Genomic DNA, 20,127 nt, shown 5'->3' on the forward strand with positions numbered 1-20,127 from the left:
AGCACCAATGTCCCCAGTTTCCCTCCCACCACTCCCAACTCACCTCTGTGGCAGGCAGCTGTCTTCTCTTCTATCCTCTCCATCTCCCTCTCTCTTCCTCCCTTTCTCTCCCCACCTTTTCAGTCTCTTTGTCTCTCCCTCCCTTCTTCCCTTGCAGTACAGATACTGAAAGGTTATCATGTATATGCCTTTACCTACTTTCAATACTCAGTTGTCCAGAGTGATTATTTCCAATTATTATTGTCATACTGACCTGTTCTCTATTTTAACCACCCCACACGCACTTGTACTAACTTCTAGCCATTGACCAGTTCTCTTGGCTCCTATTTTCCCTTGTCTTGGATATTAGTCTCAAGCTATTTATATATATATCACAAATGAATGAGTCATTCTATATTTGTCCCTCTAACTCATTCAGCATGATACTCTGTGTCCATCTATTTATAGGCAAATTTCATTACTTCATTTTTTTCCTAACAGCTGTGTAGATGTACCATAGTTTCTTTATCCAGTTGTCTGTTCTTGGGCACTTGGGTTGTTTCTGTATACTGGCTGTTGTGAATAGTGCTGCAGTGAGCATAGAAGTGCAGGTGGTGTTTCTGCTGTGTTCTTTTAGATGCTCAGGGTATATTCCTAAAAAGCTTCTGCACCTCAAAAGAAACAATGACTAGGGGCTGGAGCGATAGTACAGCAGGTAGGGCATTTGCCTTACACTCGGCTGACTTGGATTCGATCCCCGGTGTCCCAAGCACCGCCAGGAGTAATTCCTGAGTGCAGAGCCAGGAGTAACCCCTGAGCATTGCTGGGTATGAGCCAAAAAGCAAAAAAAAAAAAAAAAAAAGGAAGAAAAAAGAAACAGTGACCAAAATACAAAGATAGCCCATGGAATGGAAAACTTACTCACCCAATACCCATCTGATAAGGGGTTAATATCAAAGACACACAAGGGACCGGTAGAACTTTCCAAGAAGAAAATGTCAACCCTGGGGCTGGAGAGATAGCACAGCGGGTAGGGCGTTTGCCTTGCACGCGGCCGACCCGGGTTCAAATCCCAGCATCCCATATGGTCCCCTGAGCACGGCCAGGGGTAATTCCTGAGTGCAGAGCCAGGAGTAACCCCTGTGCATCGCCAGGTGTGACCCAAAAAGCAAAAAAAAAAAAAAAAAAAAAAAAAAATGTCAACCCCATCAAAAAATGGCAAGAAGAAATGAACAGAAACTTTCTCAAAGAAGAAATCCGAATGGTTAAAAGGCACATAAAAATGCTCTACATCACTAATCATCAGGGAGATGAAAATCAAAACAAAAATGAGATATCGTCTCACACCACAGAGACTGGCATGCATTCAGATGAATAACAACAACTAGTGATGGCGTGAATAGGAGGAGAAAGGGACCCTCATTCATCGCTGGTGGGAAAGCCAATTAGTCCAGCCTTTTTGGAAACATTGTGGCTAGTCCTCAAAAAACTAGACCTTTTCATTTTTAAGCTATTTTCATGGTTACTTGTCAAATTAATCTGTTACTGTTTTGAAAGGATTATTTTAGAATCTATTTTACTCTTTTAATTCTTTTCTTTTTTTAATTGAATCACCGTGAGATAGTTACAAAGCTTTCATGTTTAAGATTCATCCATATAATGATTGAACACCCATCTCTACCAGTGCACATGTTCCACCACCTATGTCCCCAGTATTTCCAGCTGCGCCCCCCCTTCCTAGTCCTTATCCTGCCTCTATGGCAGACAATTTCCCCAATACACTCCACTTTTGGGCATTAGGTTTTGCTCAGATTTTTCCCACCACCATTCAAGCCTACTTGCCAGGGGCAGATGCTAAATAATTTATTTTCCATTGCTCATTTTGAATATCATGAGAGCTTGCATGGCCACAAAAGTGGCTGCATGCTTCTGGGATTCTAGATTGTAAATGGTTGGGTTCCAGAGACATCTCTGTAGAGCACTAATCCATTTTGGGATTCAGTAGAGTCTCTGGACCATGGCTGTCGTGTGCTAAGATGGCTCTGGGATGCAGATTGTGGGCATGACAGTCTGGCCACTAAGTGGACGGGGAGGGACACCTGGTTCCTCGCCTGCCATGCGGCCTGGAGATTTAGTCCTGGAGCCTGCATACCTGGGCCTTGCTTGTGGAAGCTCTTGGTCACCAGGATTCCATCTGGAGCAGGTGGGGAGAGCACACTTATTCCAAATTGGCTCGGTATAGGGCCTGGAGAGATCTCCAGCGCTGTGGTATCTTCTGGGACTTGTTGCTGTGTCTCTGGACCAGGGCTGTTGGTGCCTTACTCTTTCAATTCTAACTTTTCGATTTTTTGCTAATGTTTTAATTTATTTTGCTTTTCTCATTTATTAGATTGCCAAGTTCAGTAGCACTGTAGTCCGTTGTTCATTAATTTGCTCAAGCAGGCACCAGTAATCTCTCTATTGTGAGACTTGTTGTTACTAATAATAATTCGATATATATTCGGCATATCGAATACACCGAGGGTAGCTTGCCATTCTCTGCCCTGTGGGCGGGATACTCTCCGTAGCTTGCCAGGCTCCCTGAGAGGGATGGAGGAATTGAACCCGGGTCCGCCGTGTGCAAGGCAAACGCCCTGCCTGCTGTGCTATCGCTCCAGTTCAGTGTGTTTAGTAATTTGTAAATTTTTTTTTGGTCTGATTTTGGAGGAGGGGGAGGGTTTGGGCCATACTCAATTGTGCTTGGAGTCTGCATGGTTATGCATGGAAGGCAAGTACCTTAATCCCTGTATTTTCTCTCAGGCCCCTAAGTTGCTATTTAAACAAATATGTAGAAGTATACTTCTTCTTCTGGGTGCTATTTGGCTTTATTGTATGGGTGCAAAAACATGACATAACTTATTAAAATAGCTTATAAGTTTGTAAAATAGTTTCTAAGTAGTTTGATTTCATTTTAAAGTACTATTTTTATTGTATAAAGCTGCAACAATGTTTTAAATACTATATGTATTGAAAATATACACATCTGGGTTTAGTGTAACAAGTATTTGTAGTAAATACCTGGGGATTCCCACTACTTATGCAGGTGTTAGGACATTGATTAACACTACAGAAACATGTGCAAGCTCCTTCTAGATCACTATGCCCTACATGCTCACCTTCCCTTATTTATTTTTTTTAACTCTAGCACCCATTTATGTATCCCTCAACAGTAGAGTTTAATGTTTTTCTGATTTTTTATTTTGGCCACACTTGTGCTCAGGGCTTTACTCCTGGCTCTGCACTCAGGTACCTCTTCGGGCAGGGCTCAGGGAACCATATGGGGTGCAGGAAATCAAACCTGGGTCAGCTATGGCAAGGCAAGTGCCCTTCCTGCTATACTGTTGCTCCCGCCCTGTTGCCTGTTTTTGCGCTTCATATTAGGGGTTATTTCTAGTCTCTCTCTGTATATATAATATAGTTTAGCATTGGATGTTAAGCTTATTCTATTATAACTGTAGTTCTTCCCATTGTTGTAGTTCCTCTATTCTTTAAATGTGTCACAGATCCATTTGACTGCTTACTGCCATCTGGGTCTGTTGGTTTGCTTTTTGGAGCATGGTTAACCCAATCATTTGTATTTCATGGTGCGCCTGAACAAGTCTGTCTCGGGTACTCATGATTTGGATTACCGGGTGTGAAGTCAGTTTTAGAAACACGTTTTTAAAAATGTTTGGATAGCTTTGGGCTATTTTACTGTTTTTCACTCTGGTCAGAGAATAGGGCCTGTAGCCTTACTCTTCGACCAGCTGCCTCTCAGCAATAACTTAGACTTAACCATCAGTGTGACTGGCTCTGCTTTATGCTCTTTGTTTTCCATGGTCTGAAATACATTCCTAAATAATGCCCTCTTTTCTTTCTTTTTTTCCTACAAAGGATTTGTGGGGGATGTGTATGGAGAACATTTTTTGAATAGTTAAGTGTCAGATTTTGCCATTCATTCAACTGTCTGTACACAGTGCATAGGGAAGAGCCGAGGCTCTGCTGGTGTGGGAATCCAGATACAAGCACTGTGCTGATGGCATAAATGTGAATAGACCCCTGGTGGTAATAGACTATTAAGCCAAAAAAAGATGGATGCTTTTGTCTTTTTGATATTTAATGTTAGGGTGGAAAATTCTATACTAGTGGGTTTTTAATTTTTGGGGTTTTTTGTTTTTGTTTTTTTGCTACACCCATGACTCTGCTTGGGGTTGCTGGTTTCTCCTGGCAGTGTTTGGGGTGACTTGTGCCAGGGGTTGATCCTGGGCCTCCTACATGCAAGGTGTCCATACCGGCTCGTCGAGCTCTCTCCCTGGCCCTGATTCCTTTTCATTTTGGAGGCCACACCTGGGAGTCCTCAGGACTGCTCCCAGCTCTGTGCTCTGAGGTCACTCTAGTGGTACTCAGGAGACTGTGGTGTTGGGGATTGAATCTTGGCATCTGCGTACAGTACATGGGCTCACCCCTTTGAACTGTCTTTCCAGCTCCCCAGCCTTGATTCTTCACTTCTTTCTGAATTTACTTCAAGAAGTTAATGTGTTTTTCTTTTCTTTTTCTCTTCTCTTGATCAGATATATAACTGTATATTCTTTATATATATGTATATATATAAATATAACTGTCTATGTACATAACTGCAGACATACACTGATAATAGTGTCCTCAGCAAGAGTCACACTTCTCTCCCATGGGCTCCCTGCTCTGCCTTATGCTCCTGTGGTTCACCTGTATGGGTGAGTGGGGAGGGCTGGTAGGCACTCATCCTAACTCCCAATCATAGGAAGAGAAGAGACTGAGATTTTTGCTGCTGCTTTAAAAAATACTTTTGCCTTTTGTATGATTCTGACAACTACACCAAGAAGCCAGTAATTCCCTATATGAATTTCCTGTATGAAAGTGATCTTTACCAGCTCTGCTGGGACAAATACAAGTCTTTCTAGAAAAACTCATCATATTCTATATCATCATATTCTATATCTCAAACTACGCCCTGGTCCAGGAAACTTGTCTTTTTAATTCTGCTAAGGTTTGAAAGCTCTTCCTAGAACCCCTCCTAAGATTGAGTGGACATTGTGTCTTGTGCCAAGAAGTATTCTAACATGAACGATGTCTAAAAAATTTTTTTTAGCTCTTTGGGTCACACCCAGTGATGCACAGGGGTTATTCCTGGCTCTGCACTCAGGAATTACTCCTGGCAGTGCTTGGGGGTGGGGGACCATAGGGGATGCTGGGAATCTAACCTGGGTTGGCCACATGCAAGGCAAACATCCTACCCACTGTGCTATTGCTCCAGCCCTGAAAATTTCTTTTTTGAGTGAAATGTTGATCATTTTTATAGCTTTTGTTTTTGTAAAGTGTTTGTTCCTTCAATATCTCTCAGTCTTTTTCAATGTAAGACAGTTGGATTTATGGAAAGATTCAGGTTTTCCAAGGATGAGAGGTAAATATTAAGAAATCTGTGGTTTGCAATTTTAAGGAAAAAGTTGTTGACCTTACATACATCATTGTGTAAAATATTTTCTTATTTTAATTTATATAATAATTAGCATCCTTTTTTGGTTTGAGCTTTAAATAACAAATTAAGAAATCTATTTAAAACTATTTAAAATTGTTTATTTTAAAAATTTGGTATTTGTCAAAACTGGATTAATTTTTTTTTTCTTTTTGGGTCACACCCAGCAATGCACAAGGGTTACTCTAGGGTCTGCACTCAGGAATTACTCCTGGCAGTGCTTGGGGGACCAAATGGGATGCTGGGAATCGAACCCAGGTCGGCTGCGTGCAAGGCAAATGCCCTACCTGCTATTCTATCGCTCCAGCCTCAAAATTTTTTTTGAAGACACCATGGTTTACAAAGTTGTTATAAGCATATGATGTTCCAACACCAGTCCCACCAGTGTCCCCTTCCCTTCACCCTTACCCCTAGGTTCCCTTCTACTCCCTGTCCTGCCCCCTTGGCAGGCATACAATAAATTTGTTTCATCTTATTTGCTCAAAAAAAAAAAAAAACCCAAAGGAATAGCAGATAGAATTATCAGGAAATATATTTATGAAAATTCATTTGATGATTGATTGCTTTGTTTGTAACCCCTCTTAACATAGTAGAGGATGATCATGTGCACTATTAGTGAGCTCCATACTCAGTACTACATGTTGGGAAGTTTTTTGTCATTTAAAGGAGCTCTTTTAATGCTTCCTGCAAATCTGGGTTCAAGGCAATTCATTTCCTCAGAACTGCATTTAATGTTTTCACTTTAATCTGCTCTTTGCTGGTGAAACTGTAGTGACAGTTGACTGATGGCTTGTGCTTCAAGTCTTCAAATGTGTCTCAGTAATGTGCACCTGCTTGTTCTGTGTAGCCCTGGCAAATTCTTTGTCCTTTCCAGATTAGGACAACAGAAGAAGTGACTTCAGAAGAGGAGGAAGAGGAAGAGATGGCTGAAGTAAGTATTTCATGTAAGAACAGTATTTTATAGATAACTTTCAGTACAAATATACAGTTGTAGGGATGTACAGATGCTGGACGTGGGGGCAGACAGACAGGGGTGGAAAGGTGGATAAGTGGTGGGAGGGGGCTCAGCTTACAGACTGCTGTGAAATCAGAGCCATGGCTTCCCATAGACACAGCATGTATTCTACCATTTGAACCATATGTCTAGCTGCCAAATAGCTAAATTTTCATATATTTTAGTGATTTTTCAGTGATCTTTATGAACCAGTGTTCATGTTGAGTAATGAAAAGCATATTGTAGGGGCTGAAGTGATAGTACAGCGGGTAGGGTGTTTGCCTTGCATGCGGCTGACCCGGGTTTGATTCCCAGCATCCCATATGGCCCCTTAAGCACTGCCAGGAGTAATTTCTGAGTGCAAACTATGCATCGCCAGGTGTGCCCCAAAAAGCAAAAAAAAGCACATTGTATTTGAAATTAGTTTTTCTAAGATCTGGCTTTAATTATATCTCTTTGAGCAAATTGCTCATCTGATGTCCTGGAAGATAGAGTTCTTAGCATTTATCATTAAAATTATATTTAATAGTAACCAATATGCAACATGTACTAATAGTTAGCTTTTTAAATTTTAAATTTAGACTAGAGGATGAAAATCTGTGTTGTTGACCAGAAATTTTATTTAAGTTTATTACGTTGACCAGAAATGCTATTTGAGTTCTATATTTTGGTTTTTTTTTTTTTACCCTTCCCCCACTGCTGGGGATTAGAGACAAGGCCTCACATGCAAGGTATATCATATACTCTGCCATGTACCACATCCTTGGATCCTCACATTAAACATTTTTTATTGTTATTTTGGGCCATACATGCTGGTGCTCAGGGTCTAGTCCCAGATTGCGACTTGGAGGTCACTTCTGTCAGTGCTTGGGGCATCATTTGCAGTACTGGGAATGGGATCCAAGCCTCCTACATGCAAAGCATTCAGTCTAGCTTCATGAGCTATCTCTTTGGAATTTTGTTTTTCAGTGTCCCCAGTTTCTCATCTATCCTCCAAACCGTGCCCCCTTAGCAGGCACAAAATAGTTTACGTTGCCTACAGTATATACTAAATATAAAATACTTTTGCATTAATAATTCCCTTTGTAGTAGGGGTTGTTGCTGGGGTGAATGTGGTGGCTTGCACACACTGACTCCCTGAGGGTGCACAGGCATGCAGGCTCCCTGAGCTTGCACACCTTACCTGTGGTATTAGCACACTTGGTTGCACTGCTCATTATTTTGGTTGCATACACTGACATTTCCGCACCCCACCCCAAGCCTGCCCCCTTTCAGGCACAAAATAATTTACTTTATACTGCTGCTTACGACAAAATGGCAAATGAAATTACATATATCAGAAAAGTTCAGTAGAAGAAAGTTTGTAAAAATTATATCACAGTGGTGTTACTAAAAACAGGATTTATTGAGCTGATTCATGCTAGTTGATCTTTGTGTGGTAATGTTTTCACTCATTGGGCTTGGTGGACTTCTGTGTAACTTTCCCATCAAATTGACTGTGTTCCCCGTGGAGTGTCAGTACTATGACATTGGGAGATGTTGCTTGGCTATGTGTGTGACCGTGAGCTCCAGGAGTTGTGGAGCTGAGGCAATTCAGTGACTTGGTGTCTCTTTGAGATTAGTTGTGGAGCTGTGGAACTGGGCTGTTGGTATGCCAGAAGGTATGGGGTGTGGGTGGAGCTGCTGGAACTTTCTGCAGAGTGGGGAATTGACCCACCTCCATTACAAGAAGGCCTCTGGGGTTTACAAATTTTTTTTTCTGTTTTGAATCGTAAAATTTATTTCATTTTTTGCTTAATTTGAAATAGTCATCTGAAATAGTTACAACTTCTGAGTATGCCTTAGAACTAAAGGAGTAGCTTAGTTTGTTTTGCTTTCTGTTTTGAGAATTTGGAAGTAAAATAATTTTTTTCTTAGGCCACACGTGGTGGTGCTTAGGGTTTACTCCTGGCTGTGCTCAGGGGTCACTCCTGGTGGTGCTTGGGGTCCTTAATTGGCGTTAGAGATCAAATGTGCAAGGCAAGGGACTCTAATTTCTCCAGACTTAAATTTTTTTTTTTTAGTGAAGTAAAATAGTTTTTATTGAAACTTATTCAGAAAGATGTAAGGGGAGAGAAAGTGAGAACTGTGTGTTGAAGAGAACACAGGCTTCTCCAGAGTAAACATAGGAGATCTTGTCAGTTGGAATGACTTCCTTGGAACAGTGAGTTTATTTTCAAGCAGTTTTAACTTGGTGGAAACAATTACATGTGAACGTTTTCTATATGCTCTGTGCACAAGAGTTCATATACTCTTTTTTGCCCTTTAATATTTTCAAAAGATAATATGGAGAAAGAACCATGGTATTTAAGGAATATAGAGGGGTAGTTAAATTTACTTTGGAAGTGTCAGATTCGGGTATGTGAAAAGAAGATAGAGTAGGTGGTCAAAATGATATAAAAACAGAGGGCTGGAGTGATAGCACAGCGGGTAGGGCGTTTGCCTTGCACGCGGCCGACCCGGGTTCAAATCCCAGCATCCCATATGGTCCCCTTAGCACCGCCAGGAATAATTCCTGAGTGCAGAGCCAGGAGTAACCCCTGTGCATCGCCAGGTGTGACCCAAAAACCAAAAAAAAAAATGATATAAAAACAAACGCAACAGCCCTACCCCTCTATGTTTGGATGCTAGCCTTTGGGGAAAAGATGATGTGTTGGAGCCATAGAAAGTAAGGTTGGTTAGAAAAGGCAATAGTGGGGCTGGAGAGAAAGTATAGGGTAAAGTGCTTTCTTTGCATGTATTGACCCTGGTTTGGTCCCTGACTTTATATAGGGTCTCCTGAGCACCACTGGAGTGATCCCTGAGTGCAGAGCCAAAAGTAGTTCCTGAGCACCATTGGGTGGGGCCCAGAAATTTAAAGAAAAAAAAAAGGCTAAAATTCTTGAATGTGGTGAGAGAGTATGTTTCTGTTTGGGATTGTTGATGGGAAGGCCTAAGTAGAGAATAGTGGCTCAGAATATTTTGTTAAGATGATAGTGAGGAATTTTGTTCTGTGCTGATTAATATACAAGATAAGCAGTTTTGTAGGTTGGGATGCATTTGAGGTTGAAGGTGGGGAAAGAGAGGCATACAGGCCAAAGGCATTTATTAGACTCTGAAAAGAACAAGCTCAGGATGGACCACCCGAGGGATGCGCACCAAAGGAGGGAGCTTCACGAAGCACAGAGAATCTGAAATAAAGCACCGGAACTGGGGTCAAACAGATGGCAGGCCAAGAAAAAGAGCAGGATGTCTGGATGGAGATGTTTATTAGCCAGGTCTAGGATGCAGTGAATTATTGGGAGAAAATACAGTGAATTACTCTGGAAGAAAATACAGTGGGTAAGGTTTTGCCTTGCATGCTGCCATTTGGGCATCACATGTTGCCTGAGCACAGACCCAGGAGTAAGCCCTGAGCACAGCTGGGTATGGTCTCCCAGAATAAAACCCCAAAATAGAAATTAATGAATTAATCTGCTTGCAGCTTAGAGATAGTGTAAACCTCTTCTTAGAGGTTTTGGAGATTGAAGTAAAGAGAAGTAAGATAATGGAAAAGATTAGGATTTAAAAAGTCTACATAGATTTTTTTTTCCTTTTTGGGCCACACCCGGCGACGCTCAGGGGTTACTCCTGGCTCATGCACTCAGGAATCATCCTAGCGGTGCTTGGGGGACCATATGGGATGCTGGGAATCGAACCCGGGTCGGCTGCATGCAAGGCAAATGCCCTATCTGCGGTACTATCACTCCAGCCCCTAGATTTATTTTTTTATATGCAGAGGTTTGGCAGTTTGCTCAAGGGAGCAAACTGGAGTTGGACACTGCAAGGCTAGCGTTTCACTTCTCTATTTCTGCAAGGATTTGAAAAGCAGATGATAAAGGGAAGGATGGAGGTGAATGATCAATGATGAAGGATGTTGATGTAAGGTTTATTGAAATTATTTTTTTCGAAAAGGGCCACCCAGTGGTCCATGTGATAACCTGGAATTGAATTTGGGGCTCTGCGTGTGCTATAGCCCTTTGAGCCATCTTCCTTCCTCAAATAATTTTTTAATTTTTTCCTTTTATAAAAATAAATAGGTACTCATTATAGAAAACACTTGAAGAAAATGAACTAAATATATTGATAACTAACATTCAGTGTATTCTTTCTGGTGTCTTTGTGTTTTTGGCGGTACAGTTGAGTATTTAGAATGGATTATTATCTAATCCATTATATTCCGAGTTCATTATGCAGAAGGAATAATACGATCTGTTATAATTTTACTGGTCTTCATGAGTTTATCATGTAATTGAATTAACTACTCATGTGATGGTGTTTTTTTGTTCTGTTTTGTTTTTTGCTTTTGGGGTCACATCTGGTGTTGCACAGGGGTTATTCTTGGCTCATGCACTCAGGAATTACTGCTGGTGCTCAGGGGACCATATGGTGGACCATATGGGATGCTGGGAATCGAACCTGGGTCAGCCGCGTGCAAGGCAAACGCCCTACCTGCTGTGCTGTCGCTCCAGCACCCTCATGTGATGTATTTGGAAGGTTGGAATAAGTATCTTTATGTCTAAACTTGGTGTTTTTTTTCTTTTCTTTTATTGGTTTTTGGGCCTCACCTGGCAGTGCTCAGGGCTCACTCTTTGTTCTGCACTCAGGGATCACTGCTGGTGGTGCTCAGGGGACCACATGGGGTATCAGGGATCAAACCTAGGTCAGCTGTGTGCAAGGCAGGTGCCTTCCCCGCTGTACTATTGCTCTGGCCCAGTAGGTTTCTGTTAGTCAAGTTATTCCTGCAATGTTTTAAGTGCAGTGTCTCAGCACTTGAAGTTTGTGATACCAGATTCTGTACTGTTTTGAAATTTCCTTTTAACTGGTAACTTGAAAGATGGTTTATTTGTGACCTTACTTACTTAAAGATGGCTTGTTTGTGACTTTACTTAAAGCTGTGACTTTACTGCAGATTCTGGCTTTTGTGTGTTGATGTTTTTATGTGTCTTCCTCCCTGTTGTTACTTGAACGACTGCTGCTCACAGACTTGGTTGCAGTGCTTCTCCCACGCTGGTTATGGGGCTCTCTGTGCTTTGAGCACTTTGGTTTTATTGTACACTCAGTTGTGCTTGAGAATGCTTGGTTGCTGTACAATGAACATGTTACACTTGGGTGCCAGGTGTCATAATCGGCAAGTGTTTGAGGGCATGTGGGGCCCTGCTGGGGTTTGAACTTGTGGCCTAATGCCTTTAAGGTAGGTGCTCTACTGCTGGGTCACTTAGAACAGTGCTCAGACTGTTCAGGAATTAGTCCTAGTGGTGCTTAGGACACCTTAGGTGGTACTGGGGATTTGAACTGGGTTTATTCTGATGCAAGGCAAGCACATTAACTTATGTACTCCGGATGCTGGCTTTTAAATAAAACATGAAGCAAGAAACCTTATGAATCGAATAGGAAAGAACTTTTCCCACTCCACACAGAATATATGTATCATCCCTCCACATTCACTGTTGAGTCAAGAATAATTTAACTTTTGGCATAACTTTGAATAAAGTAATCAATATATTTTAGGATATAGAAGACTTGGATCACTATGAGATGAAGGAAGAAGAACATCTTAGTGGAAAGAAGTTAGAGGATGAAGGAATTGAAAAAGAAAACTTGGCAATATTAGAGAAAATTAGGAAAACTCAAAGGCAGGATCATCTAAATGTAAGTATGTACAAGTACCTAGAATCTGGACTTCCATAGTTGAGTATTTTTAGGCAATAATATAAAAATAGAGCAATTCATCAAGTTTCTAGTCTTTGTTGCCCTCTTCCATCCCTGTCTCGGTTGTTTTATCAAGCTAGTGGTTTTTGTTTAAATTTTTAATCATGCTCATCTGTTAATTTTTACACTGTTCATCTGCATTTCACATCCTGAAATCATCTACTGTTCTTTGCCTCCTTTCCAGCCTATTTATACTATATTACTTTCTTGGCTTACTCTCTTGCTGTGGGATCTCTGTATTTAAATTGAATCTCTTACAAAGTACAGTGAATTCTTTTTCTATTAAGCTACCATCTAGTCTGTCTTGTATTGACAAAACCAGTTTTATTCCCTATTGACTTACATGAAACAGCACAGGGAAGTGAAGTAACTGAGTTTGATAACAAAACTTTGTGGCTTTAGTTTCTTAACTCTAAAATGTGAAAAATATGTACCTATTGTGATGCTGCTGTGACGAATAAGGAGAATAATGCACATAAAATGCCAGACTTAGTAGAGAAATATCAGATGATAGTCTTGTTATCTATTTCAGTGTTAGAGCATTTACTCACTCTGAAATCGGAGGACCAGCTTGCCTCATGCACAGATTTCTTAAAACACAGGGAATGAACTGATATGCAAAGAAATGACACATGTTGTTTGCTATCAGAACATCATACTAATTTAATTTTCTAATCTAGAGAGGAAAGAAATTTAGTTCATCCCTTATCTTGGTTATTGTTGACCACTTTCCTTGAAGGACACTAACTGAAGTACATTTATTTTTTTCTTTTTAGCACTTGAGGCACACCCAATGATGGCTCAGGGATCCCTCCCGACAGGGTTGGGGCCCCATGAATCTAGATTTTGAAATTTCTTAAAATGTTGAGTTGTGATCTATTTTCCAATCTTGCTGTATTTCATGTCTAAATACCTTTGATTATTTGACTTCATTGATGCTGGTAAACAGCAGATTTTATGTTTTAGGGTGCAGTGTCTGGGTCTGTGCAAGCTTCAGATAGACTTATGAAAGAGCTCAGGGACATATACAGATCACAGAGCTATAAAACAGGTAAGGACCTTTGGTCTCTACTTTCTCTGCTTTTGTTATGGTCTTGAAATTTACAGAGTAAATTTTATTTTTCTAAATACAGGGTAAACAGGTGGTCATTAAATTTATCTTAGGGATGCAAAACACAAATTTGGTTGTAGAGATAAAATAGGATGAATTTGCTAGCCTTCTTGATTTACTTTTGTTTCATATATTTTGTTTCACACCCAGCTATGCTCAGGGCTTCCTCCCACTTCTGTGCTTAAGCGATAGGGATCACTCCAGTGATGCTCAGGGGACCATATGTACTGCCAGGGATTGAACCTGGGTCAACTATGTGCAAGGCAAGCACCTTACCTGCTGTACTGTCTCTTTGGCCTATTTAAAATTTTAAAAATTGTCTTTAGAGATACATCATAATTTTTTGTGTTGCTGATGGGAATTGAGTCTTGAAGGCCTGGGAGCCACTCCTTGTGATCCTCTGCCAATGGTAGGGACATCAGGATTTCAGTGCTCAGCTTGGCAGTGCTGTGTGCTTCTAGGGCTGATGTGTTGGGGTTCACCAGTACCACATCTGGCTGTGATTTGTGTGTGAGGGGGATGTGGGGGAGGGCGATATACAGTACCAGGGATTGAACTTGGGACCACATTGTTGTCAGGCATACATTCTAGCACTTTAAACTGTTTCCCCAGACCCTTAAAGGGTTTTTGTTATTTTGTTAATTAGCGGGGAGCACAGCACTCAGGGAAACAGGCAATAGTGGGGATGAGCCGGGCATCCCTCATGCAAAGCATATGCTCCAGTCCTTCGTTCTTACACCTGGCGTTCCATATAAGGGTTTCCTCTTCTGCAGAGAACTGCATGTAATATCTGCTTTGGGAAGTAAGATGAGCATATACTCTGTAAACAAAAGAACTTTTGCCCAGTTGACATGTAAATTCTTTAAGAGAAAAGTGTTTGGGGGCTGGAGAGATAGTTAATGAGCCTGACCTGGGTTTGATCCCTAGCATCCCATGTGGTCTCCTGAGCATCACCAGGAATCATTCCTGAGTGCAGAGCCAGGAGTGACCCCTGAACATTGCTGGGTTTGGCCCAGAAACAAAGAATGAAAGAGCTAATAGCAACACCACTATAAACATCACATGTTTAAAAATCAGTTAAAACAGTTTTTTCCATTTCATAACTAGACTCAGTATAATTGGGATGCAGGGTGTGTGTGTGTGTGTGTGTGTGTGTGTGTGTGTGTGTGTGTGTGTGTGTGTCTATCTGTCTGTCTGTCTGTCTGAAGTGGTGCTTTGGGCATCCCCAGGGCCTCACCAATGATTCTTGGCCAGTCAGGCCTGAGTTCAATGCAAAAGCCTGTGAATAGATGCTGCCAAGGCCCTGTGGTGACCTGGGCCACTACAGCAGTGCTTGGGGCCACCATAGCCATACCTAGTGTCTCCAGGTGGTTGATTGAATGTGGGTCAGTTATGTGCCTAGCATGCTGTCCTGACTCGTAACTGCAAAACTGTCTCCCAGCCCCAGAGAATATAATTAGTCCAGTAAGACTTAAATATTATGGAGCTTTTGTAATTGAAGTGATTTCCTTACATTGTTAACAGAGATTGTAAAAGAATTAAAGGAAGAACCATACTTTGATTTTTTTTTTTTTTTTAGTGAAGGTAGCTCCTTTTAAAAATTTTCAGCAATCAAATCTTGATCATTAGTTTTTACTTAAAATATAAACAAAAGACATATAAACAAGCCTCTGACCATCTCTGGATATGGTCTTAAACTGGCCCCTCCCACCAAATGAGTAAATCAGAAATACTAAACAAAATATTTTAAAGTATTTGAAAAGTGGCTTATCTTTAAGTGTTAAGTAATTAGAGCATTGTAATAGCAAAGAATTACAATACTTATAAATAGTAGAATTGGTTAAATTAAACTGTAGCCTTAGGGAAAATTACTATGGGTGTGGCCCTGGCATTCTTGGATCCTAGCATTGAGCTGTCTGGTCTGTTTGTTCAAGAATTTCTGTGGGTGGTCCTTCGCCTCCAAGCATTGCTTGGGTGCTCCCTAAAATTACTGCTTATTAAAAAATACTGCCAACATATTTCTCTGTACTTAGTTGAAAATATGGAGATTATAGTATTTATATAGAGAGGGATTTTTTTTTATTTTCAGTCACAACTGGTAGTGCTCAGAGGTTACTCCTGCCTTTGCACTCAGGAATTACTCCTAGTGATGCTTGGGGGAGCATGTGAGCTGCCTGGGATGGGATCTTGGTTTGGCACATGCAAGGCAAATGCCCTATCCACTGTACTGTCTGTCCCCTAGGGATTCTTTGTGTATATGTGTGGTTTTAGGGACTGAGCCCAGAGTGTCATATATATGAGGCAAAGGCTCTACCTCTGAACTCTATTCCTAGTCCCATTTTCATAGAAATGTTTATAGAAAAATCTTAAGTATATTTTATGTTACGCAGTCTTTTTTTTCCCTTCTTCCTACTCAGATTGGTGGTAAATGTGATGTCCTAGGTGTAGATGTCCTTAATTTTCTATAATGACATAAAATACTCAGCTCCAATGGCAAACTAGTTACAGTATAGCTTAGTTGTTTCATTTTTAATAGCAAAATTTCTAGCTTAGTTGACTAGTGTATACATTAATGACAGAATAATAGTAATAATTAGAAGAAATCAAAGGTAACTGACATGTTCATTATCTTTACAGGGATTTATTCAGTGGAGCTCATAAATGACAGTTTATATGACTGGCATGTTAAACTGCAGAAGTAAGTGGTTTTTTTTTTTTTAATATAAATCCACTCTTTTTAATGGTCGTCTGTTACAATGGAGCTCCCTTCCCACCCTCCCTTTTCCTTTGGTACCTTTATATTGCGGCTTTTACTTAGAAATTTAGGCCCTGTTTCTATAGAAATAGTTCTCAGGTTGTTAAAAATGAGCTGTTTCACTCCATGACTAATCTTGAAGAGATGCCAAGCTGCTGAGTCATCCCAGTTCCACAGCTCCTGAAGTGCATTGGCTGCATGTGACAGTTTCACAGTCCGAACAACCCAGTAGGAGCACAGTAATTAAGATGGGAAAGTTGCATAGAAGTCCACTTAGCTCCGTGAGTGAAAACAATAACACAGAAGGCTCACCTAGCACCAAACAGCTCAGTAAATCCTCAGTGACTTTTAAAAAAATTTTTTAATTTTATAAAGTAGTTCACAGTATTTGATTACATTTAATATTCAAACACCAATCCCACCACCATAACACCTTCCCACCACCATATTTCAGATGTTTCCATCCTGTATCCCAACCCCTGCCCCAAAGCAGAACTAAAATAATATATTTTGTATTATTTGCTATGAAAAACCGCTGAAAACGCTACAAAAAAGTTTCCTTGGAGAAGAGTGTGAAGATTGTTACATTTCACCTGGGGGCCGTTAAGCCCTTGTAATAAGAGATCACTAACATGTTAAAGGTTGAGCCATGTGTGCTTGTGTTTGTGTATATATATATGTGTGTGTGTGTGTGTGTGTGTGTGTGTATATATTTTTTTTTTAATCTGTAAAAAAAAATTTCCCTCTAAGATTGGTTGCCTCCTATTTTCAACTCTGTCAATGTGGTGCAGTAGTCTTAGAGTATGGGTGGGGTTCACTTGTGAAGCTTGACTTGAGCGTGTGGAGAGTGGCATGAGCATGGCGGCAGTTGCGTTCTGGAGGTTTTTGGCTGCAGGAGCTAGGTTCCTTAGGGTGGGGAGGGGTCTCACCTACCCCCCTCCGGGCTCACCAAATGAATCCCCTTTTGTAGGGGTCAGAGGCATGGTTATGGCAAATGTCATGTTATGCTCCCTTCCTGGAGAGAAGGACATGCGATTATGGATGGTGGTGGATGGTGGCTGATGATGAGATTATCTGGCACCAGCCTGAGGTGGCTTATGGGCATGACAGCTGAGATGCTGGAGACAGGGCTATATGGGTGGAGGATCCCCATTCCCGGTCCCGTTGAACCCAGACTTTTCAGTCACAAAGTCCCGCATACCAACCCTCAGTGACTTTAATAACACTATTGTGAGAGATATATTGTAACACTCTTAACGAAGTAAATTATTTTGTGCCTGCTAAGGGGGCAGGTTGAGGTGATAGATGGGAAACTGGGGTCATTGGTGGAAGGAAAGTCACACTGGTGGTGGGATTGGTGTGGGATATTGAATCCCTGAAACAACTAATTTGAATAACTTTGCTGATCATGGCATTTAATAAAATAAAAAATTTTAAAACAAGGGGTTGGAGTGATAGCACAGTGGGTAGGGCATTTGCCATGCACGTAGCCAACCTGGGTTCGATTCCCAGCATCCCATATGGTCTCCTGAGCACTGCCAGGAGTAACACCCCAGTGCATCGCCAGGTGTGACCCAAAAAGCAAAAGGAAAAAAAATTTTTTAAATGAGCTGTTTTCTTAGTAATAAGAACGCAAAAGCAGCAAGAGCTGTGGCAGAAATGGTGTTGCATGAGTTAGTGAGGCAATTGGAAATTCTCGAAGTGAAAGTATATTTAATAACTTGATGGAATTTATTATAGAACCAGTTTATATTTGTAATTATCGGTTTAAAAAGCACCTGAATTGATAGAACAATGGTAGAAGAACGTACATTTTGTTAGAGTTTTCTCTCAGTGTTTTGCCTGTGGCAGATTTCCCTTAACAGAGTTTTAGAAAAACTAAAATTATTATCTTTTAGTTCTTGAGAACATCATGTACATAATTTCCTATAGAATAACTGCTAACTTTGAACTTCTTCAGAGTATAGATTCAGAATTCTAGGACCTCAGTTTTGGACACTTAATCCCAGGGAGTAGGAGGCTCTGGTGACTTCCTGGAATCATAGCTCAGCTCTAGACCACTGTTGAAACTTACTTTATTTTGGCACTTAAACTGGATCATTTTTTGAGGTTGGTAAGTGGGGGGGGGACCCTGATTTTGAACTGTTTTTTGTTTTGTGATTCTTAGGGTTGATCCTGATAGTCCTTTGCACAGTGATCTTCAGATCTTAAAAGAAAAAGAAGGCATAGAATATATCTTGCTTAATTTCTCTTTTAAGGTAAGAATTTGGAAGGGGACTCCATATGTTTCTAATACAATGTATATTTGCACAACTCCTTTGGAAAACCATCTGGCGTATTAATTGGTAAATTAGAAGATATTCTGACCTCTGTGGCTCAGGAAGTCAGCCCCTGGGTATACATCTTTTCAGACGGAATACTCACAGTAGACATACATGATGTTCAGAGCAGTAGCCCAAAGCAGAAGATAATCCATGCTTATTTATCTTTTATTTATTTATCTCTAATAAGATGCAGACTTGTGATAGTTACAAAATAGAACAGAACTTTATATAGTAAGATTAACTTTTGAGTGGTGTTAGAAACTGAACTCAGGATTTTCACACGTGAGGTCTGTACTATACCACTGAGTCACATCCCTGGAACCAGAATGGGTAAATCTTAAATATAGTGTTAAATTAAAGAGAACAGTTTCTCCAAAACATGGCTTGTGTGATGTCATTTATATATATATAGTTTATACATATACATTTTATATATAAAAATTGTCAGTGGAGACAGTATCACCACCTCCCTGTCTCTCCCATGGGGTAAAAATTGGTTCATAGAGTAAAAAAAAGTCTCAGCTATTACAATGGGCTATGGCCTCTCAAGGACTCACAATACAGATATATTAGATGCTCCAGTTTATCTGTGATGCGAAAATTCCAAGGAGCAAATAATCTCATGGAGTGGGAAGAAATGAAAGAGAAAATTCTGAAGACTTCTTAGAAATGAAAAGATACCCGAGAAACACTGGTTTTATGGTTTCATTCTTTTTTTTTTTTTTTTTTTTTTTTTTTTTTGCTTTTTTGGGTCACACCTGGCGATGCACAGGGGTTACTCCTGGCTCTGCACTCAGGAATCACCCCTGGCCGTGCTCAGGGGACCATATGGGATGCTGGGATTCGAACCCGGGTCGGCCGCGTGCAAGGCAAACGCCCTACCCGCTGTGCTATCGCTCCAGCCCTATGGTTTCATTCTTAATAAAAATACTGAGAAAAAGCAAAGGTGTGATTACTGTAGTTTCATTATACAGTTTAGGACAGTTTATCCAGGAGTCAGGGAGGAAGTTGTGAGCTTCTTGGGATACTTCTTGGAGTATTACCACTCCATACTGAAAGGCTCCTACTCTGCTTTTTTAACTACCGATCCTTCTCTTCTATAGTTTTGAGAAAACCTAAGGGCAAAATCGAAGCCCTGCTCTTGATAGTTTCCTTTGCCTTCCAGATTTTAGTTAGTTGTCACATGGGAAGGCTCAGGGCTCCTCCTGGCTAGGTGCTTGGTCACTCCCAGTGATGCTCAGGAAGTCTGTGGTATCAGGGATGAGTCAAGTCTCCTGCAAGTAAACCATATGCACTATTTCTTTGTATGGTCTCCTGGCCCAGTTGTTACATATTGTCCACTTTTTCTTGTTCTCAGCCAGGGAATTAGTCTAAATTACCTGGTCTCATAGGTGTGGTTCCTCTTTATGGTTCTTTTGTAAGGAGAACTTCTTCATATATTTCAAAGTTTATCAAAACATTGCTATTTGGGACCTGTCTTAGCTTCATTTATATTTGCTTGGGCCTGGTCATAGCGTTATTTAAATTTGCTTTTATTTATTTTAGGTATTCTAATCCTCAATCTACATAGATTTTGTATACTATTTAAAGTTCTGAAAATGCTCATTTTGGCAGCACATACACTAAATCTTACAACTTTAAGGATGTTCTTACAATTAAACGTAG

The 20,127-nt window shown here is 40.6% G+C and overlaps 1 protein-coding gene across 2 annotated transcripts in view; it reads left to right on the forward strand.

Moving 5' to 3' along the window:
- The window catches only part of UBE2Q2 (ubiquitin conjugating enzyme E2 Q2), a 60,052-nt gene that overhangs the window by 28,255 nt on the left and 11,670 nt on the right, over positions 1-20,127 (forward strand). For both annotated transcript variants that reach the window (XM_055133329.1, XM_055133330.1), the window contains 5 exons: positions 6,384-6,440; positions 12,072-12,212; positions 13,239-13,323; positions 16,021-16,081; positions 18,306-18,396. In XM_055133329.1, the coding sequence (XP_054989304.1) occupies positions 6,384-6,440; positions 12,072-12,212; positions 13,239-13,323; positions 16,021-16,081; positions 18,306-18,396 (435 nt within the window). The remainder of the gene's footprint in view (positions 1-6,383; positions 6,441-12,071; positions 12,213-13,238; positions 13,324-16,020; positions 16,082-18,305; positions 18,397-20,127) is intronic.

Source organism: Sorex araneus, chromosome 3 (assembly GCF_027595985.1).
Source record: "Sorex araneus isolate mSorAra2 chromosome 3, mSorAra2.pri, whole genome shotgun sequence".
NCBI classification, from domain to species: domain Eukaryota; kingdom Metazoa; phylum Chordata; class Mammalia; order Eulipotyphla; family Soricidae; genus Sorex; species Sorex araneus.